We start from the raw sequence: 23,000 nt of genomic DNA, 5'->3' as shown, positions 1-23,000 counted from the left end.
TTGATAACACAGTTCTTTGCAGAGAGATGTAATCTCACTGCTGTTGCTTGTGCAGCCTCCCTGGCAGGTCGGTCCATTTGTTTCATGGCTGTGAGTGTCTCTTCAATAGAAGCTGTATTGCAAGCACATCTTCCAGCTAGTGCAGCCAGACGTGGTGCTGGAAGTGGATATGCTGTAACTGTTTCCCCAGGGGGGATATTTAACAAGGAGAGGCAGTTATGAAATGGATTGACATGACCAAATGCTTAGTAAAATAAACTCCCAGCTAACTGTTTTGCCATTGATTCTGTATAAATTAGCCTCCAGCCCTGAATTGCAATGAAAGGAGCCGGTGTGATGATAAATGACGTTTCCTTGTTAGGCAACATAAAAGGCATTTAAACAAACTCACCCTGCTTTTCTGCAGTCCTGGCCAGTGGCAGCTTTTACACGGTGAAGCTCATCTGTGTGCTGAGCAAGGCTTGCGACAGTTCAAGCAATGTTTGAGACTAGCAGCACGTTCTTGGAACGCCTCTTGATGGAAAAAAAAGACCAAATCCAGAAGTTTTTAGTCTCACAAAGAGCTTGCAGTGATTGTTCCAAGGTGAAGTGCCCATGGTCCTTGGTGGTGTGCAAATAGTAGAAGGGTTGAATTTGGGTCTGGCTTCCAGTTGCTCACATGGGGTTGCTGGATGAGAGATTGGTGTCATTTTTAGCCAGTGACAGTTATTACCCATCCTATATTAGTAGCCAAAATCTTGGCTAAGAGGGGGAACCTTTTTGTGCTACTGTATGCAAACAGAGAAATGCAAGCACTCACAACTGATGTGGTGCAGAACAGGTAGGACAGAGGACAGAAAAATGCAAGGAAAGGAAGCGGTGGCATGGCCACAGGTATTGCATCAGTGCATTTTAAGGATAGTGGTGGTGGCGATATTGGGAAGGGACTGTGCATAAGTGAAAGGAGAGGGAACACTGGAAGGGACAGAGGGTGAGGATGAAAGCGTGTGAGGAGTAGCTTGAGGCTTGGCTTGTGGAGAAGGTTTTGGGGAGGGTTGTAGGATCTTGGGATTCCCTTGCACTTGGTGTCACCTGCCACAGCTGTGTAACAGGTTTGTTACGTTAGGGCTGAGCCTTCCTGGCTTTGACAGGAGCAGGAGGCACTGGTCAGCAGCCTGCTGCAGTCACATGGCCAGGCCAACCTCAGACTGAAGCGGTTTGCCAAGGCATACATTAGCCTACAGCAGTGGTACCTGAATGATTTGAACTGCAGCTTCTCTCAGGCTCCCAAACTCTTAGTACAATGGGGGATGCTGCTTCTCGAAAGCTCATGACCCCACATTTTGGTCCTGTGTTTCTTATTTGGAGTGATGACCACTCATTTGGGGATCATTGCTGTAATATTTGGCCTGACTTTGCCTTCACTGGAGTGAGAGGCCAGTGGGGGCCTCAGATAACCTGTGAAAGAGCTGCTTCTTTGGTGCTGTATTTAAGTATACAGGGGTACTGCTGTAGCAGTAAACACAACTGGCTCCATCTACACCCACCTGCAGCTGATGGACTTAGGTACCTTAAGTCTACAGAGAAGGACCTTGTTACGTTGAGGTTAAAATACTCCATGAAGAAAAACATACTCGAATAGGTAACTCAAATTTCTCCAGCCTCAGTCAGCCTGGGCAACTAAATATGTGAAGAAGTTTCTCTGGTCTCAGGCAAGATGGATTATTTGCTTTACAAGGTTTCTCTCACCTAGCAAGGTGAGAGATGCTCAAGCACAGCAGATCTGGGAACCCTCTGTGTACTATCCCATCAACAATGGTGGACATCAAATGCATCACTAGCAAGCATTCAAATACACTTGGAGCTGCTGTGGAGTAACCTCTTCCCAGTCTCTGAGAGTTAGGGACTGGCATAAACCATGAAATACATTGCTTCCTGATTTGTTGCTTTTTCATATGGGTGTCCAGGGCAGCTCCATTTTCAATCTGGATGCCTTTGTATTCTTCAGAGTCTCCTGCACTTCCAGTGAAAAGCAAACCATGCTAAATTTATGATTCCCAGTGGACAGCCTAATTAAAGTCATGCAGTGCTGACTGCCATGCTTCAGTCTTGGTCCTTGACTCTTTCAGACATCCTTCAACCGTGGCTTTACTAAGAACATGAAGCTGGAGGCAGTGAACCCCAGGAACCCTGCAGAGATATGTGTCGCTTCTATCACTTCAGTTAAAGGACGGTTAATGTGGCTTCACCTTGAAGGTATGTGCTGTAAAGGCTTCGTGTATTTGTGTGGTTCACTCAAACACACTCTTAATTCTGTCCTTCATTCTCTGCACAAAACTGCTTTCTCCAGCCTTTCCTTTTTATACGTGTTGACCAATGATATGTTATAAAGAACTATCTTTACCTGCTCTCTCCCTGAGGGAGCCACAGGACCTTCCACCCTCCCATCCATGTGGACTCTATCAGCGTGATCTCCATTGATGATAGAAACCTCCTCACTGCCATCATGATAGACCTCCATCCTGGGAATGGAGGTCTTGCCTCACTTGTGAGGCTGAGACTTCCACTGTCATTCCCAACACACTCTCGTGGGTTCTCCTGTCCCCTTGCAACATCCTTCCTTCCTTCCTTCCTTCCTTCCTTCCTTCCTTCCTTCCTTCCTTCCTCCCTCCCTCCCTCCCTCCCTCTTTCTTTCACTCCTTTTTTTTCACCTAGATCCATAAAACTTCTGCAATATACGCTGCTCCTCACTCTGGCCATTGCATGCTTACATCCCTTCTCTCTGTGATTGTATAATTCCTTTCATTGATCTAAGAGAGCTCTTGCAGGCAGTGACTCTATAATAGAGATGTTAGAAAGCTGTCATCCCATGCAGAACACCACCACTGTACAAGCAGTATTAGGAGAGCGCTGAAAAACTAGCAGAGCTTAATACCGTATCAAAACTTCCATTTCTACCTTTCTTGAAATGAGGTACAGTTGAGCTAATTTTTAATGTGGTTTTGCTCTTGGGATGTTCTTTCTCAATCTACCTGGTCAAGGACTTCTTAAGTAAGTGTAATTCTTCTTATTGTAAGAAGGGTTTCTTATTGTTGCTTTAAAAACAGTGTTATTTGTAAAGTCACCGAGAGCAGAACGCCGTGCTCATATAAGTGTTTTGATGGGCACTGTGATAAAACATAAAGTTGTAGCATGCGTCATTGTCACAATGTAGTTTAATTTTTACCCATCAAGGTAACACGCTGTTGTTTGAAGCTACTGGCTTCATCTATAATGGATATAAGAGCTTCAGTTTCCCTCTGAAACCAACAGTAATTGGGTCAGCATCAACTACAAATGTAATGTGCTGCTCTGCTTTCTTCTGGAGAACCATAAAAATATCAAAGGCACTTCTGATGGCCCATAGTCCTGCCCATCACCAACTTCTGTAAGATCTGTGCTTCTGCCTCTTGATGAATGCATACGGTAGATGTGCTGTCCTTTGTGCTGCCAACCCTGACACAGTTAAAAATCAACATCTTGCTGGAACCCTCTACCATGATGGTTCAGGGAGACACGATGTTAAAACGCCTCCACCCCTTTGCCTGCAATCACATGTTGATAGGTAGATACTGTGCAGCTCTGCTGATGCATTTCTGATAGATGCCACTAGATGTTTCAAGGTGTCCCTGAGAGATTGGGCTGATGAAAGAGGAGCATCGCTTAAACACTTGCTGTGTACAACCCCAGGAAACAGAATGGCATGTTATCTCAGTGGGCAAAGCAAGGAAAGCAAGGTGCAGTCATATTCTGCAGCTCAAGGAGCAGTGCATGTTTGTGATATCCCAACCTCCTAACTGGAAGAAGGAATGGGGAGAAACAAAGCTTGCGCTGGGCTGTGGGTTGCAGAGTTGTGTTGTGGAGAGCGGAATCAAAAGGAAATAGAGCAAGTCTTTCCTTTGCTAAAGTCAGTGACACCTGCTTGCTCCATGGGAGCTCTGTAGCCAGGAGGTAGGAGGGAGGAAGGGAGTCACCCATGTCTTCTCTGGTGGCCTGGGGGGTCAGTATGCTGGGTCATAAGTAATTCTCCTGAAGTGCATTAAATCTGGACTGCTGTCAAGATTGTTCCTGCAAAAGCAGTGTGAACCCTCATTCCGAGAGATTAATGCAAGTTTATTTTGTCCCTTCCAGGGTAAAACAGGTAGGAGAGGGTTAATGGGAGTACAAACCATAGTTGACCATACGATTTCAGGAAAGAACAGAGGAACAGGAGTTGTGACAAGGGGTTCTTGCAGAACTCCCATGTGAGATGAAGGCTTAAGCCTGATCTGCATAAAAAGTCACCTTCCTTCCTCTGCAAGATGTTCAGCTCTCAGTGTTCTGGGGCTGGAAGACACTGGAGGCCAGATTGATGCTAACTGTATTGCTTCATCATCACCTGGCACATCACCTTCAGCTTTGTGCTGCACTGATTATAATAAACCAAGAAGTATATCAGCAACTGACAGTGCCATTTGTACAAAAAGAGGAAGGAATCAAAGCCCTTAAATTTAGTAAAAACATTGTCAGGTAACCGAAAGTACCTCATCCGTGCTAGCAGCTTGCTCTAAAACATAAGAAAGGCAAATGTTCTGTGGTGTTTAGCTCTACAAAAGTAGCGTTATATGGTAGACGAGGCTTTCCCGATGCCTCTGTGATAAATCCCATTCTCAGAGATCTATAACTCAGTTGCTACCTAAAGAGAGATTCCTCCTGACCTAAAGCTTGGCAGGCCAGATCATTCATGCTTCTCGTGTCTTTGCTGCTAAGCCTCATGGTTTGGGCTGGCTAAGATCTATGGAGAGCAGAGCTGCAGGTGTGTACCCGAATGCAGCAGAGGTGGGGGATGTAGGAGAGCTGGGTTGTCATCCTTCTCCCTTCCTGATCTAGAGCTGTCACCCCAGGTGGTTTGTCTCCTCTGTGATTACCTCCAGTGTACAGAGCAGATACGGCTTGGCGTCTTTGCTTTTGGTAGAGCTGTGTGTGATGGCAGGTTTTGTTTTTTTCATCTGAGATAACTGGTTGCCTTCTGACTCCAGGTAGCAAAAGCTCATCTGCATCCTGGTCCGGGCATGTGGCAGATATTTTTGTTAAAGAGCTGGAGTCAATGCTTGTTTGAGATACAGTTCTCACTAAGGCTGTTGTCAAATTTACACCCGTCTGGTCAAGGAAGCTGGCCCATGTTGGCAACTCCACTTCTTAAATGGCCAGGTGCCTTCACTTTTATATGCAGATTTTATGGGGTTTAGGAATCCTTCTCTTTTTTTTCCCCTAAGCTCTAATACTTTCAAAAGGACTTAGTGTTCACTAAACTCTTGCACGCTATAGTGAATAGGAAGTGCTTTTTCTTGGGTCTTTAAATCAACTAGTCCTCCAAGACGCTGGATATAGGCAGGGGGAGGGCCACACACTCCCACCTTGCTCCTCTCCCTCATCTCTTTCTCCCTGCCTTTTACTCTTTTAATTTCTTAAAGGATGTTTTTTACAACTTGTCATAAAAAAAACCCTGTGTGCATCTCCTTGTCTTTTGAGTCCTGATATGTAGATGCTTTACACTTGTTTTATATCTCAGTACCAGGAACAGAATGATCTGTAGTAAAAGGAAAAGATGCAAAAGACTGCAAAAATAAAAAGAAATCTTTGCTGCTGTTCAAATACATTACTACAGTATGCAGTGTTACGCTAAAACTAAGCATTAAAAAACCCCAAAACTCTGCTTGCAGAGTTGTAAAATAAATGTGGCTTGAACTATGCAATGCTTTTTTTTTTTACTCCATTAATACACTATTGTTTCTAACTGATTATTTATATTCTGGTAGCAGCAAGACTCCCCAACTACCATGGGAGCCCATCGCTGAAGACCTCGGGTCCCACCATTTATCATGGGCACGCCTGAAGCTTTCACTGTTGCCCTCCCAGTTTCGCTGTTTGACAGCCCAAACTGCAGCCATAAAACAGGACGCAGCAGTTAAGCAGCGTCGAGTTAGACATGAGGGAACATTGCTTAATAAATCACTCTCTGTACAGTAGCAAAACTTCAGGGTGAGCATTTAATGAGCAGCAGTATAGTTCCCCCGTGGTGGAAAAGAAGCAGAGGGCTGATCCGAGGCTGTGAGCATCCCATCACTTTCTGCTACTTTATTACTCATCATCTGCATTGTTAATTTTTACTGGTTCATTTTAGATTTTAAAGCTGAAGGTTTCTGGCGTGAATTTATACAAGTAATAATGCACACTCTCTGCACAGCCTAGGAATTTGAGGAAAACCCTTTTGTTAATCACTTCTCCATGGAGCTTTTCCATAATTTTCCCGTTGAGAGTTTTCCAGAGTTGCTGCTCTATTCTGCCCAAGATTTGTAGCAGGAGATGGAAGTTTTCCTCACGCTGTTTCCAATCTCCCTATTCCCTTCCATTTGTCTCATGGACATTTCGTAGTCTGAGAAGATGACAGCATAAAATGCAGCAAATGAAACTAATGAATCTCAAACAAGCTGTTTTCCACTTACATGAGTGAGGCCAAATGAAGCAGTAAGATGCTGGAAGTGAAAGGCAGGGTTATCAATTGCCAGAGGGAAGAAGCAGTGCCCTGGAGGACAGAGTAGCTGTGAATATGTCCTACAAGAGGAACAGTGGTGTTGCAGGAGAGCAGACATGGTGCTTCCTTGCTCGTCAGGGTGGCCGCAGCTGTAAACTTCAAAAACAAAATGTTCGTGTCGCATCTGTTGTTGCTTGCAAGCAGGAAAGTACATGCAATCTGTTTATTTGGTCAGAATAACAGCGTAGAACAGTTACGGTAATGAAAATAGTGGATTTTCCCAAATCTGGTGAAATTTCAGTGGGAACTGTGTTCATCTCTTGCTCTGTTTAGGGCTTGATCCATAGCTTGCTCACTTTATGCATGTCTTGCCACTGACTTCAGTTCTCACATCAGTTCCTTGGCTGGGTTTGTGGTGTTAGGTAAAAATGTTTTACCCACTGGAGGGTGCAGCTTTCATGAGGCTCAAACTGGGCAGTGACCTCTTGATATTTTCTTGTGGAGGGAAATGGTTTTGCAGGGAATGCCAGCTGCTGAGACCTTGCATTGAGGCTCAGCTGCTCATGTGGGCAGGTTGTGTCCTGTATCATGTGCCTTCATCCCATCCTCTTCCCTTCGCCATATCCTAGTGAAATAGAGACTATATCTTCAATGTGTAATGTGTGAACATGATGCAGGGCACAGAGAAATACCATGAAGAGATCCATGAATCTATGCAGACATCATGATTTCATTTTTAAAATTATTTCCTCCAGCAATGTGAGCACCAGCACCTATTTTTGCCTATTTTCCTGCTTCCTTTGGGTTTTCATACAGCCACACACTCTCAAAGTGCAGCAAGTTTATTACTAGAGACAAGATTGATCCAAATGCTGCACCTCAGCTTTGATGCCATTCCCATCACAAACTTCAATTACTGTTTCAATTACACTGCAAGCCCTTGATGAACATTCATTAGTGGGAAGTTCCCCGTAGTCATCTAGCTGTGCGCAGTCAAACACTGCTGCATTAAACAGGAGGCAAAGATGCTGTAACAGATGCAAAGGCGAGGATGCTGCAGGGGAAGCTGCTGATCCTTTGATCTCTTTTATTAGGAGATCATCTCATGCTGGTGCTGGAGCTATAGGTCCTAGGGTGGAAATGGCAGAGGGGGGTGAAAGTTGCTGGCCAGGCTGTGCCAGTGCAGATGGACTTGAACTGGAGTAATTAAATGGTGTCTTGACTCAGGACCCAGAGTTGTTTTCAAAAGAACTCAAAGCCAGCGGGAATATTTCCATTTGCTGCAACGGGCTTTGAGTGTGACCCACATAAACCAAGGCAGGAGAGTGTCTTCTAAAAGAGGCATAATAACCAAACTGGAAGAGATTTGCTTTAAGCAGAGATTTGCAGTGGGGTTTTGGAGTCAGTATTATACCAGAGATCTTAGCACATCTGTCCCACTGGGGGTTTTTATACTGCCTCTCCCTTGTTTCATGTGCAGTGAGGAGCCCTAGGAGAATTCATGGCATCTCTAGACAGAGGAGTGGTCATCAGGGGTCATCTCCCACCCTTAAAAACAGTGACTACAGAAAAAAGCTTGAGGGAGGCATTGGGGCATAAAGGCCCATCACATTAGCTATCATCCTCTTACAGCCCATGTGCACTCTCTTACCAGTAAGAGCAAGCACCCAGCTGGCCTTCTGCTAACTTGCTTGTGCAACTCTACAAAAAAAACAGGGGGTCAATCAAGCCATCTTGTTGGGGAAAGTCATGCATGTTTAACCTTACTGGCCTTTGGCTGCTGCACTGCACACCCTTAGAGTGCTCTTAATGGGGATTTTCTCTGGAATCACATCGCACTGTAAATGCAACAGCTTTATCATCGCTGTCTGTGCAAAATTGAAGATGAAATGATGCCTGATTTTGATGCAGGGAAGCAGATTTATTTTTACGTGTTCCATCATTTGCTTCCCTTGGTTCATGATGAATACTCGAATGGCTCTGAGCTCGGTATTCCCGTGTCTCAATTACATTATAAATTTGTGTTTATAGGTTTACAGATGCCCTCTCCAGAGTACATAGTTGATGTAGAGTCTATGGACATTTTCCCCGTTGGCTGGTGTGAAGCGAATGCTTATAACCTAACTCCACCACACAAAACTGTTTGTAAGTACATGGAAACCTCAAGCAGCAGAGATGTTACATCAACGGATATATCAGGGAGTTTGTCTTATGTCTATAATCCAGTTCTTGAAACTACCAACGTTAACTAGCAGACTGGTAACCAGGCTGTAAGTGCACTGTAATAGTAATAAGTCTAATTAGTGACCAGACTCTGTAGCACTGGTATTATGCAATTTGTACTTGCCTGTGTGATCATTCCACCTGAAAATGGGATTGTTTGCACTGGGAAAGGCTGTTACGTGGTTCAGGGTTGCACAGTGCAGCTTGTGGGTTTGCGATGGGGTTGTCGGAGTGAAACCAGGTTTCGTTGCGCTGAGCCAAGTTCACTCGGGCAGCTGAGTGGATTAGGGACACAGGACTTCAAATAGGAAAAAAAAAAACCAAAAAATATAGGGTGGAATGGACATAAAGAGGCCATCCAGGTGCTCCCTTTCCAAAACAGAATCTGCTCCATCTAAATTAAGAAATGTTTGCTGGCCTCCTGTGATGGGGTTTCTGCCCCTTCCCAGGGTATCTATCCCGTTATTTTACTGCCCTTATCAGCTCAGAGATTTCCCTAGTGTTTAATTTAAATCTCTCTCAGTACAATTAAGCCTGTAGTGTTTTGTCCTGCCTCCAGTGCCTATTAAGACCAATTTCTTAACTTTCCATCTGCATTTGAAGGCAGTTCATGAGTGCTCAGTGGCTTGGTGTTGTTCTCCTGTTCCTCACAGAAACTATCCAACCCTGATCTCAAGCCGCTAGATGAAAAATTAGCCTCGCTGTTTATATTAATTAACATCTGAAAGGCAAATTTTAAAATGTGTCAGCCCTTCTGAAGAGTTAAATATGCTTAAGTTAAAAATCAGGCAGCCAGGGCTTAATTTGGGAGAATACTGCTATGGCAACATTATGCAGCCTTATCGCAATTTATAGCTAGGGATAAATTATGCTGGAGGTAATCATGCTTGTAAAATGTAATCTTATCCATATGTGTTGCTGTATGGAAAAATATTTGTGTTTTTATTTTAATTTTTTTTTATACTGATCCCATAAAACACGATATTAGCATTCCAGGGGAAAGATTAAATGTATTATTACATCTTTAAAGTAGGTTTTAATGATGTAGTGACTTACTTAAAAAATACTAAGAAAAGATGGCGGCAGTAATTAAATACCATTTCATTGTGTTAGGAGTCATTTTATAGTCAGTACATTTATACAGCTTTTTATGCATTATGGGTGTACTTTATAGGACAGAAGAGTACAAAACTATTGGTTTTTTCCTTGCTTCATTTTTGCAGTGCGAAGGAAGAGAAGAATTGCAGTTGTGCAACCAGAAAAGCAGTAAGTTTTTGTTATTTAAGGTGATATTTGTACCAGGATGCATCAGGTCTTCCAGAGGAGACAATACACATCAGCTGAGTGACTTTGCTAACTACTGCCCAGATACTGCAGCAGAGTCCGCAAGGGGACTCTTTTAAATCCAAAATATTTGTAAGCATATTAGAAAGACTTTATAATAGATTTTTTTTACTAGGTGGGACTGTGTAGCCAGTGTCTGATGGCCGGTAAGGGATGCTTATGGAAGATGGACATGTACCAGGAGGGCATTTCCCTATCTAGCCCTTGCAGTTTCTAGAAACTAGAATTTAAGGGATTTAAGTGCGAATATTTGCCACCTGAAGGGCTAAAGCTCACAGACCAGAGTATATTTTTGGAGGAGGGGTGGATCTGACTCCTTCTTCTGCAATATGCTGGCCCTGGGCTATGATAAACCACATGGAAGCAGGGTTGCATTTGAGGTATCTCCATTTCTCGCTCCATGCAGGTGCTGGTGTATCTCTTGGTCCAGCCTGAAGGCTGGTTCTGCCCCTTAGCCCCGTCTGACACTATTAAATACACCAAATTGCTGTTTAACAGGTTACCATCCACAGTGCCTGTTGAGAAAATACCTCATGACCTCTGCCCGGTTCCTCAGCCAGACACAACAGGTAAGGCTGCTCGGCACCAGCAGGATCCTTATTTCAAGGACCCGTTGCCTGTGTGGAGGGGGGTGACTCCAAAAAAGGAGCGAGTATGTCATATGGGTGGGGAGACAGGGCCATATCCTCAGGGGCTGTGAGGTGGTGTGGACCCACCAACAGTGTGAGGAGTCTCTGATGGTGAGGGTCTGGCCCTCCACGTGTGAACTTCATGTCTTGCTGGGGTTATCAGAGTTTCCCTGCAGCTTGCCTATTTCAGCTGGTGATCTTAGGGCCAGCCTAATGAAGCCCTGGTGGAGATAGATGTGACTTTTTAATTGGCATCAATGACATTGCTTACACCAGGACTTAATGGCTCCCTGTGTTAGCATCGGGGCTGTGTGGCATGGCTGCTACTTCTGCTAAAGGCAAATTTTTCTCCCCTTTAGCAATGGCAGGAGGCTCTGCGAGTGCAATATTCATCCAATTAATTGCATAGACTCTGCAGGAGGGGCAGGATTTAACTCACTTTATTTCAGCAGACTGCAGGACACACATTGGCATCTGAGCCGGCATCCCAGGGCCCTGTTACAATCAAATGGGGAGAAACAGGCTCTTTTTGAGTATGATATCCAAAAAGTGGATAGCCACTTGGATGGCACATGAACCACATCTAAAAGTACGTACTTCTCTCCATGGGCTATAAAGGACCCCAGAGTGATTAGCTCAGACAAAGGAGACAACTCTGTAGACCCATGTTGGGTCAGGGGGATGGTACCTCAGTGCTTACTGTGTTGGATGGTAGATGAAGAGGGCTTTGTGGAGCCGTCCACCTGATTTTTCTCCCTGAGCTGATTCCCTGTCTGTGAGAGGCAGCTAGAGTGTTCCCTTTCTGGCAAGTTGCAACTGAGTTGCTCACTTCCACCTGCAGTGTGAGTTATGAAAGAGCCTCAGGTCATGTTATGAATGAAATCCTTTCCTGATTCACCTTTTAGCAGGGTGTGCAGCCAGAGCAGTTGCTATTACAAGCAATTGCTTTTCCCATATCGAACAGGTTCGAGTAGCAGAGGCTTCTCCACCTTCTATCTCAAGGAAGACTTTTTGTGACTCCTTTACTCTTCTCCCCTCCTTCCCACGTCTAGGAGGAAGAAGAAGGGCCCTTGATTTATTGTACAAAAGTGCCACACGCACATCAATGCTACTTTCTCCTTGCAGGCACCATCAATGGAAGATACTGCTGCCCCCAGCTCTACATCAACCACCGCTGCTTCTCAGGTCCATATTTAAACAAAGGCAGAATAGCAGAGCTACCTCAGTCTGTCGGGCCTGGCAAGTGCGTGCTGGTCCTCAAAGAGGTACGGCTCAGCTATCTTTTGGGGGGGCTTCAGGGGAAAACATGGGTCATGGGTTGCCAGGCCCAGAATTTGAAAAGAAGGCACCTAAAATTGTCCTGGAGCTCTGCAGTGGTTTCCATAAGTCAAAACTGCAAGCTGGGAAGAGAGGGTAGGTGTATGCATTGGGGGTTTTAATGGGAGAAATGACATTTTTGAAACATGGGGAGTCCTGTTAGTTGGGAGGAATTTTCATCTAATTGTGGCTACTGTGCAAGCAAATTAATGTTCTGACCAGAGCCGTCCCCAAAGAGGACCTCTGTGCTTGTTGCTGTCAACTTGTTTCTCAGCATCCATGATGCCATTGGACCAGCAGATTCAGTGTGGGTGACACCTTTGTATGTGTGACCGTGGTATGGTGGGGCCCAAACCATCAGGATCCAAAGTGAACAGGACAGAAGGCCAAGCAGGGGTGTGTGGGATGTGCTGAGTGGAATCTGTGGTGTGCCCAGCTCTTGCTGAACGTGGGTGGGTTAATCCCACACAGCAGGGATGGCAGAGCATCACCATCTGTTCACTTCGTGCTGACCGAATCAGTGCTTGCTTTGGGCCAAATCCAGAGTGTTGAATGCTTGCCGTTGACCTCAGAGAAGACCTAGCTTGTTTGAAAAAAAAAGCATTTCCTATGCAGATTACAGTGCATATAGGATGAGAGGCAAGATGACTACAGGTGAGAGACGATAGCAAGATGGTACTGTTGGATAAGCCGAGTGCCATTGGTGCCCTGGGCATCATTTCAGTTTGACTTGGGACTTCTAGAAATTCAGATCTTCCAGCTTTCTTGTCTGTACATGTATGAATCCCACTTGATGTGGATGCAGAGGCATATCTGAGCTCTCTCTGCCCTGGGCGGAAAGGCGTGGGAACTTCTAGGTCTCCGTTTGTCTGATGTATTTGTGAGACCCTCAGTGCCCAGCTCAGGATGTTTGCAGTTGTCTGAAATTAGATGAATCCCAGCCCTCAACAAAAAGAGAGATTCCTCCCAAATCACCCACCGCTTTTGAAAACACCTCTGTACTGTACTTCAGAGTGTCTCCTGTATCCCCATTCACTTCCTCATCACCTATGTGCACTGCTTTATACACAACAGCACTGCTGGTTGTCTCCCGTGGTTGAAAGCTGGGCCATGAAGAGAGCTCAGTAATCCAGCTGCCCGTGCAGGTGGGAAACTTGGGTCTCAAAGCAGTTAGTCAAAAATAGCCTTCAGCAGAAAGCAGGATAAAATGGTTGCAGAGCAAAAGCTGACAGCTGCCAAATTTGAAAGCAAGTCCATAGCGGCTGGCTGACGGGGAGCGTTAGCAATCTGCTGCTACTTGAAAAACAGGCAATGAAAAAGCAACATGGGGGAAACACGAGGCATGCACAGTCAATACTTATGCTAATGTTGCTTCCACCTTTCCTCCTGGAATTTGGATTTTGAAAACATAAGTAGTGCAAAGCCTCTTCCAGGTCCTCCCCTAGTATCCTGGGGCTTTGCTGCATAGGCTAACACCAGCTTCTCCAAATTCCTCAAGAATGGGACCAATTACCAACTGTGGAAACTAACCTGAGTTTCCTACAGAAAGCCTGTTGTCTCTTGCTCTTCCTCTTTACAGAATTGCTTGCTGAAGGAGCAGTGTCAATGAGACATGGGCATCTTACTTTTGAAGACATGAATGACTTCCCAAGGAGCAGGGCAATGGCAAAGGCCCAGCATTGGTCAGTCTTATTTTGCAGATAAATTCAAGCTCATTCTGGCCATGGAGACCAGGTCCAACTTCTGGAAAGAGTGAAGAGAAGACATTCAGGGTGTTGCTTTAGGGGAGATACACCTGGTTCCTATGAGCTGCTGCTGAGATTAGAGAGGTACCAGCAGCTTAGAGAGCTATGGGCAGAGGGGAGGATGGGTATACCCAGCACCTGGAGGAGGCAAGAGGTGGCAAAGAAGACATGCCTGCATTGAGATGAAGATCTATAGCAGCTGCCAGGGCACCCAAAAGGACTGCAGAGCTGATTGGTGAGAACAGCGCAGGAGATATCTCCTCCAGCCCAACACCACAGCTGCAAGGCTTTGCACAGCTGAAGAGCTCGCAAAGGTCCCCATCCCTCCAAACCCAGTCTCGGTGCTGAGCTTGATGCCTTTGTCTCGCTTTACACCCACTGATGATGTGGCCCCGAGAATTCAAATACATTATAATTATCTCTCTGTCACTATATAGGAAAATTGTGGGCCATTGTAAATTGTACATCAATATAACTTGTCTGGAGTAGATAAATTATACATGGGCTTTACTTTGGCAACACACAGGGGAGGATGGGAAAGAGAACTCAAAACAACATCTACGAAGGAAGAGCGGAGTCAGTAGCAGTCTGGCAAGAGTTTTTTAAATCACCCTGGTCTCCAGCCATAACTCACTGCCTTTAGAGACTCTCTAGTTAAAAATCTGTGCTCGTCAACAGCCAGTTCACAGTGGGCAGGAGTCTCTGTGACGGAAATGCTGCTGTGTTTGGCACTGATGGAAACCCTAAACTAAACACAGCTGAACAACCAACTCCTACCCCATTCCCTGGCCTGGATTACCTCTAAATCTAGAAGAGAGCAGATGTCTTCTCCCCACTAGCACAAGGTGATGGGAGACCTTGCTGCTGGCTGGGTGCTGAGGGAGTAGCTCCCTGTCCTCTACCTTCCTCCACGCTCAACCATGAGGGATGTAACAAAAAATGCAGCACAACTGGAGTTCATGATGCTCCTCAGCCCTTTTTTCCTCCCAGATCTTGTCCTTCCTTTCCTCCATCACTAATGCAGTGAGGCAGCATCCTGGATCCAGCTCCAGACAAACTGGTGCTACCAGCACAAACGCTAATAGTGAGATAACTGTGGGTCAGTACTGCTTGGTTCTGGATTAAACAAGGTTAGGAGATACCCTTATAGTGTGGAGTAGGGGCATCTCCTTCCATTTGAGTAGCCTGGGCTGTTCTCACCTGAGGTGTTGGGAGAGAAGCAGCATGGATAGGTTTGCTTTTGTGCAGCACCTCTTTTCCAACAGAACAGGCATTTCTTCTGGATTCTGCCTTGTTACTGCATCCCCCTGATTTCTGCCCAATTACTTTGCCCTGGTGTTGGATTCAGAGCTTGTGAGCTCTGCAGGGAGGAAGCTGCTAAGGTGCCTTCCAGAACGGCAGCCCTTGAGCAAGATTTCCCAGCAAAATCTTGAGAGCAATTGCAACTTATTTGGTAGTATGATCAAAAATACTGATTTTAATTCTCTGTGTGTTTGTGTGTATGTATCCTTGCATCCATGCAAAGCCTTAGATGAGTGACAAGTAACTCTTGTGCTATCTAGTGCCAAACTTATTTTTAAAGCCTGGCTGTTAATTATTCCTGGTGCCAGCACAAGTCTCTGCTGAGACCAGTGGTTTATTGTGGTTTCTTTCACCTCAGGAAGCAAGTGAGGTGGTAATGCCTGTTGTTTAACATCAGCTGCGAAGCATGTCTCATTCCTGAGATACTTGTTTGGAAAAGAAGTTGAAACTTGGAGCCAAATACAGTGGAGACATCAACTATTGCCGTCCAACAGCTGCATCTGGGCTGAAAAATAGTGACTGTATAGTAGCTAAGATATGTAATAAATGCTAACTTTAAGTTAAATTAAAATAAACACATTGTCAGATTTAGATTTAGTTCTTGTGTCAGAATATCTAAAAAGTATTTCTGAACAGTTCTTCCATCTATGCCAACTTGCCACAGCAACATTGTGAAACAAAATGAGATGTCTTTTTAAGACTTGAGATGATCTATAACCCACTATATCTTAGGGAAATATGCTGTAAAGATTAATTAGCCTCATTGCTTACTGTTCTTACTATTTTTAAGACACTTTACTCTTTCTCTATTTAAAAAGAAAACAGACTTAAAGGTAATGTGACTGTCCAACTGGTGCAAACAGGAGAAACCAGCCAGCATTTGTGAAGGAAGGCTGTTGCACTCTGCAGCTTGAATTTTTTGGAGCACAGCATGACTTCTTAGGAGAAATTTGCATAATTAAATCATGGTGCTCAGAAAATTAAGCAGCTTGTACTGAGCCTTAGGTTTATGATTGAGCCAGGCTGATAGCGTATCTGATAGTGATCAGATGCGGTGTTGGAATATCAGAAATCTTCTACAGTCTGCAAAGATGTAAACTACGTTTCTACATGAAGGTTCATTAGCATATTTGGACTTCAGCTTATCTGTAGTAGTTCCTCCTACTCAGGATCTGGTGATTTGTATTTTTGAAATGTCATGGACTGTCATAAGCATGTCAACACGTAAGTGCTACAACCTTGACTATGACAAAAGCTCACTTTTAGATGCTTGGTCATCTAATGAAAGAATCCCAAAGAACTCTTTTTTTCCCTTATCTCTCTGTCCCGCAGACACATCATTATTCCAAGGAAAATAAAATAACTTTGTTGTCCTGCCTGAGGCTAGCCTGGGAGTCAGGGTCTCTCCTGTTAGGTAGGAGAGGTGCGCTCACATCTTAGATGGAGGAGGGAAATTGAGTTTCTCCTCACAAGGATGCTGATCTTGAACAGCAGAAGAGGTATAATGGTATTTTGAACTGCACCTTGTCAGTGACACCTTCTGAGAAAGCTTCATCCAGGGTTGGGACCACTAATGAAGAGGGGTGGAGAGATGGGAAATGTGTGAATACCAAAAAGCTACGATGGGAAAGAAAGGTGCTGAACTGCCCAGTGGCATCAGGCATGCTCAGAAAAGGGCCCTTGTGCACTTGAAAATCTATGACATGGAAGTCTTTATAACTAAGATGTCAGGTGCTTATAAGGTTGGGTAGAGGCTTGTGAGGGTGCTGTGTGATCATGCTCACTGGTGTGACTCCAACCTACTTGACTCTGAAAATCCAGACTTCATCAGTATCAACATAAAACCTCATAGATGCATAGCAGCAAAGGCTGGTGTTGTCTAATGCCCCCCTCTGCTCCAAGGCACCGCTGGCTGCACCCAAACCATTCCTGATAAAAAGGGCTGAAAATAAACTACAAAAATCTCAGGCTGGTCACACTCCAGCCAAAGGGAATTTAGTGAATCAGAACCACGTTTGATGAGTCCTGTATGGGTGAAGTGACTTTCCATCTCCAGAGAAAGTTGGAAACTGGAAAGTTGGAAACTGGTCTAGGTTTCTTCACTGTTTTTGCTTTAATTCTACTTAATTTTTCCACAAAAAACAGTGTTCTTGTTTCTCTCTAGTGTTTTGTAGTGTGTGATATAAAGGGATAATGTTGTTAGAAGATAACACTGTTAACATGGTGGTGGACTCTTGCTGTAGGGTAAAGTGCCAAACCCAGTGACTTATTTGAGTTACTAGAAGAGTAAAAGCCAAAGCTTTAAAAAAAAAAATTCTTATTCCTTTAAAGGGAAATGCTTGTTCTTACAAAACACTCTTTTGTAAATGGAGTTTAGAAGTTTACAGAGTCCTGCTGATGACAAGCCAGCTTTGAGTAAAGTCCTGGAATTGCGGGTGTCTTTGCAGGGCTGGAGTTGATTAGGTGTCTGGGATAATGCCCAGGCAGTGCCACACTGTTATTTGCAGGGTCGCATTTTCCTTTCTTGCTCATTTCCTAGCTGTTCTGACAACTCATACAAACACCGTCATCCTGCTAAAGGAACAGGGCAGCACTGTGGGGATCGGTCAGCAAGAGACGCTTGGCTTCTGCTGCTGGCTTTCCCACCGGCAAGCAGGGTGGGTGTAGAAGTGTACTTAAGGAAAGCTTTCCCAAGAAGCTCCTGCACAGGCATTAAATAACTCCCTGGATTTGCTGATCAAGAGGGGAATGCATCTGCTGAGCTGTGAATGAGCGTGGGAGCTACCCAGGCACTTGATGTTTTTTGAAAACCCCCCTTTGGCTTCCTTACGTTGGGTCTCTGTGTCAGAAGCTGGTGCCCCATCAGTTCGTATGGTGAGTAGCAGGCAAGAAAAGACGTAGATGAGCAACTGGATGGACTCACTCAGAAGCTTTCTTTTGTTCTCTTGGGAACCAGTATGGCTCCGTTACTAGTATAGTGGGTTATGTGATGAGATAGGAACCAGCTGGAGAGCTGTGGGTAAATCTATGTTGTCGTTTCCCCTTGTGTGAGGTAGGGAAGTGTGCTCCTGCCCTTCCTCATAGAGTGCTTTGAGATGTGCAGATGATGAGAGCTGCGTAAGATGTTGGTGCTAGTATTAGGCATTGCTTTAGGTGTCTCTAATTGCACTTTTTTGAAGAGTGGCTCGAGTAATGCTTCCAAGACCCAATGATAAATCAGATTTTGCTTCTAGGAAATAACCTAGCCAGGCAACTCAAACCACTGCCATTTTACATGGTATTATGCAGCATTAAGTGAAGCCCTTGCCTGAAAATAGTTCATCCTATGAGGTTTTCAAAATACTAGAAAATCTTCAGGTTACTGGATTAAAAAAAAAAAAGCAGGAAAAAAATCCCCCAAACATAAAGACATTCCTCTTTGCAATATAATCTAGTCAGTTTTTAATTTCTGATGAACCACGTTCATTGGCGCTGGGGAAACTTAAAGCTCAACATACTGAAATGATTTGCAGGCCCCCAAAGAATTAAGAACAGGCATTAGGTAAAGAGCTAAATCATATCAAAACCAATCCAGACTCACTATGGGGTCATTCATGTACATACAATACAGAGTGTTCAAACACACGGTCTGGTGCTGTTAAGAGATTTGTTTTTCTTGTATTTATCTCCTTAGGCCAATTGCAGACTATTAAAGCTTGGATTCCCTGAGCCAATAGTAGGAATCATTTTTATTCTCGGAGACTTTGGATTAAATGGATTGTCACATGCATTTTGTTGTACAGAGGGGGCACACACTGGTTTTCAGGCACGCCTCCTGCAAACTCTTTTTGTGTAGACTTCATTAATATTCTGTTAATACACTCAAGGCACAGCACTCGGATGCTTAAGCATATTGCTGACCTCAAGTATGTGAATTTCCCCTTTAGTGTTCAGTGTGTAACGGTACACATGATTTTGTACCTGGTTGAGCCATCAGAAGTATTTTCATTTTATATTAAATTGAGCCAGTATGGATGCAGGGAATGGAATCTCCTTTGGGTGAGAGGATCTGCCTGAAAGAAAAATACTGATTAATAGATTTTTGGAGTTAGCTAGCAGCATTTACTGCAGACACTGATGTGTCATCTACAATATACTTGGCACATTGATCCAATCTGGGACCTGTTCTCATTGCATCTAGCACTTGCCCTGTGCAGCCTTGGACCTAAATTGACACCTGAAAGCTGCTCCTGCCTATTCAGCACCTGGGATCATATTCGATGTGGTCAAGGACTACTTTTAAACCCATCAGTGTTGTCATTTTTGTCTCTCAATAGGTTCTCAGCATGGTGATCAATGCAGCTTACAAGCCAGGGAGTGTTTTACGAGAACTGCAGCTAGTGGAAGACCCTCAGTGGAATTTCCAAGAGGAAACACTTAAAGCAAAGTAAGTCTTCAGTGTGTGCTCTTTTATTTGTGAGGCTTCAAAAATGGAACTGACTGGGGAAAAAAAAAAAGAAGAGAACAAAAGTTTTCTTCTATTGTGAGAGTTTTACTTTTCTAATTACCATTTTGCTTCATTGACTTATTTGACTCATTCTATGGCAACTTAAGAAATGAAATATTCACCTGAACGGTTCATTTCTATTGTCTTTTCTCCAAGCAGCCATCCAGATTTTGATGAAAAATGCCATGTTTATTCAGTGAAGTCCTGAGTTTTATGATAAGCTGTTCCTATAAGCTTGGCTATTATTGAGTTAACTCAATTCCTGGCTTTCTAAATGTAGGAGAGTTACTGCTTTTAATATAGAGCCTGTCACTCTAATGAAGAAAAACCTGTCGAGAACAAATTGCACAGAAAAAGTGCAAACAAAATAACAGGGACACGTTTTTAAGCAGGAGAGTGATTAGGACAAAATACTAACAGATCTGAGATTCAGGTCAAGATTTGAGGCTTTTCTAGAATATATGCTTCAATTCTCATCTAAACAACACTTAAGAAAAGTGTGTATCTAGAAAATACTCAGTTTCCACTTCCAACTTTAAAAGTTACCCATTTATGTCTTCTTTATGTAATGGGCACTACACTTAGGATGTATTTCAACATCCATTGTCCCTCTAAAAGTGGGGAATCTCACCTAAGCTCTCTCCAGAGTCCCTCCAAAGAGCAATTCTTCCCACTTCAAGATGGATGTCAACAAATAGTTCTTTGAAGACAGCTCTCTCCTTTCACTGACTTGGTCACCTTGACGTTTTGAGTACTGAAGTCAAATGCAGTGAATCTCACCCTTTGTGCTGAACTCTGTTACTCCTTTTCAAATAAAAGCAATTTTCTCTTGGTTATTCGAAATGATTGGCTGTCAAATATGGCAGTATTGATTGCTATTGTATTTGATCTTTGGCCATGCAGATATTGCAGAAAGTTCATGTGTGCTCTTGTTGAGAGAGAGAATTGAGAACCTTTTATTCTGTGTGCTCGGAGAATGCTTTTCTAAAGCAGGATTGCAATCAGAAATGAAAAGCTACTAGAAAATCCTCTTTTTAATCTGCTTCTTTTGCCCATGTGGAAAGTCATGGTTTTGTGTTTGTCAATTGAAATTTTTTGGATGGAAATCTAAAAGTCATGCTTGTGCCTGCAGATTTACATTAAAAACAAGTCATCATCCATGACCTGGTTTTCATTGATTCCAGGCTCCCACGCCTTGTACTAGCAAATATCAGATAATGCACTCCTACAGGTGCTTAGCAGTTGTGAAATCAAGTTGTAATGCCCCATCTTAATGCCCTAACCTGCAAACACTTGAGCTTACAGGCAGTTTTCCTATTAGCAGTATCCAAAGTAGGACTTTGTTGGGATTTCTGCTTTGAGTGTGGGGATCTGGCTTGTGCAAAAGCAACAGTATCTAGTTCTTAAGGCTGCTGCAATCCTTATTCTTAATGGAGACAGCCTGGAAAACGTTTAACTGACTGTCAAGTGCAGGGATGTCTTGTCCTTGGTAGTCAGCTATGTCTACAGCCCAATGCACTGAGACCCCAGGCAGCTTGCTGACTCCAGGTGTGCTTACACCAGGAAGACCAACTCAGTTATGAGAACATGGGCTGCTAGAGTTTGTTACTCATCCCTATCACATCAACCACTTATCCTTCCTCACTGTGGCCTGATGTGCTAATCATACTGTAATGAGCACTTCCATCTCCGTTACCAACTCCCATGCTTCTACCCATTCGTTTCTGTGTCTGTTTCCTCCTCCCATCTATTTAACTGGGCAGCCAGCCTCTTGGGATATACCTTATATCCACATAACCTGCCAGATAAAAGTATACCAATGCTTTCCAGCAAGAAGGTTTTGTGTTTTACGTTGGTCAGCCAGTCAGTCTGTGTACATGTTCCTGTACGATGACTGCTCCAGGAGGCAGCAAGTTCAGCTCTTCAGTGAGTCAAACAGCACCTTTCAACTTTATCAAGCCACAGAATGGGTCATTGTAGGCTCAGAGCTGGACAGTATGTTTTGGCGTGACTTCTAAGAATAGAAATGTATTCTCATTCAGTGTGGCATTGTCCTCTGGCTCCTGAGGAGACAGAGCTCATGGGGCTGGACAGCACCTTGTTGCTGTAGCTATCTGGCTTCTGAGGCTGGAGCTCTGTTCACAGAGTGGTGCTGGCTGGTCATACCAGCTTGCCTAAGAGTGGGTGACAAAGGGTTGACACGCCCTAAGACTGCTTGGCTACCCTGGGACTTCCTTCTTTTTTCCTTCCTGAGTTTGCCTGAGCTGCTTCATCAAGAAGTATACTGGTGTTTTAATTGCATTTGGTTGTGCAGAAGCAGAAAAGAAAACATGCTCATGAAATCAGATACCCTGGGATGCACAAACAGCACATGACACGTTACATCAGGTATGACAGTCAGTTGTGCTCCGGAATCTTAAACAGAGACCGTAACGAGCAAACGCCTGTCTACACCGACTTCCAGCTACACTGGCTCCCAATGATGTCTTGCTGCTAATGATGACAGCTCTACAGCCAACTGGAGCGTCTGTGCTGTAATGTGACATGTCGTGTCACCGCCTTCCTTCTGATGTAAACTGACAACTCCTTGGATCCTAACAATGTTGTTGTTTGTTTGCAGCGACGGCTGCAGTAGGGTAGAGCAAAGGGGAGGGAGGAGGTTGGTGACGAGAAGGCTGTTTTTCCCACTGGCCCAAATGCCAAATCACGCACTGCCAGGAATGCATTATCTCAGTCCTAGGGCAACCTGCATTTAGTTTGCTCTGCTGTCATGAGTGACCAGTGCAGAATCAATTACACTAGCCTTGCAAAGAAGATAAACAATTTAGATTGTCCAGAGAGATGTGTCTGCAACGCGTGATGTCAGTCGCTTCCCATCAGCACTGCTGGCTCTCTGTGAAAATAGTCAGACCTGATTTATTGGTGATGATGAGTTAGAAATGTCAGGCTGATCCTCTGAATTCCCATGAGGGCCAGCTGAAGCTGTTGGCATTCAGCCCTTATAGTTTTGATGCTTTAAGTTCAGTGCCTACATCTAGATTTGGCTTCCCAATTTTGCATAAAATGCTTGAGGGACTTTATGTTTTTTAAGACTTTTCTAAGGGCTGTAAGTGAGGCTGTTTGGACTTATAGAATCATAGAGTCGTTTTGGTTGGAAAGGACCTTTAAGATCATCAAGTCCAACCATTAACCTAGGACTGACAAGTCCTCCACTAAACCATGTCCCTAAGGACCACATGTACACATCTTTTAAATACCTCCAGAGATGGTGACTCCACCACTTCCCTGGGCTTACCCATTTTTGCAGGACTTCGGACATAAACAGTACGAGTGCGTGCAGAGTTATCTCCTGGGTCTTGTTTGAAGCCCAGTTAGTCAAAATGAGAAAGATAAGTATATGTGGACTCTTTCATTAAATGAAA

At 44.1% G+C, this 23,000-nt stretch overlaps 1 protein-coding gene across 1 annotated transcript in view; it reads left to right on the top strand.

The window, feature by feature from the left end:
- SFMBT2 (Scm like with four mbt domains 2) overlaps window positions 1-23,000 on the top strand; it is a 108,063-nt gene that overhangs the window by 73,708 nt on the left and 11,355 nt on the right. The window contains exons 10-15 of the mRNA XM_068401827.1: window positions 2,109-2,235; window positions 8,564-8,677; window positions 9,979-10,021; window positions 10,598-10,668; window positions 11,854-11,993; window positions 19,409-19,518. Coding sequence (XP_068257928.1) covers window positions 2,109-2,235; window positions 8,564-8,677; window positions 9,979-10,021; window positions 10,598-10,668; window positions 11,854-11,993; window positions 19,409-19,518 — 605 coding nt within the window. The remainder of the gene's footprint in view (window positions 1-2,108; window positions 2,236-8,563; window positions 8,678-9,978; window positions 10,022-10,597; window positions 10,669-11,853; window positions 11,994-19,408; window positions 19,519-23,000) is intronic.

This window comes from Nyctibius grandis, chromosome 5, assembly GCF_013368605.1.
Source record: "Nyctibius grandis isolate bNycGra1 chromosome 5, bNycGra1.pri, whole genome shotgun sequence".
NCBI classification, from domain to species: domain Eukaryota; kingdom Metazoa; phylum Chordata; class Aves; order Nyctibiiformes; family Nyctibiidae; genus Nyctibius; species Nyctibius grandis.
Note: the sequence above shows the minus strand (reverse complement) of the source record. Positions and strands in the feature narration are given on the sequence as shown.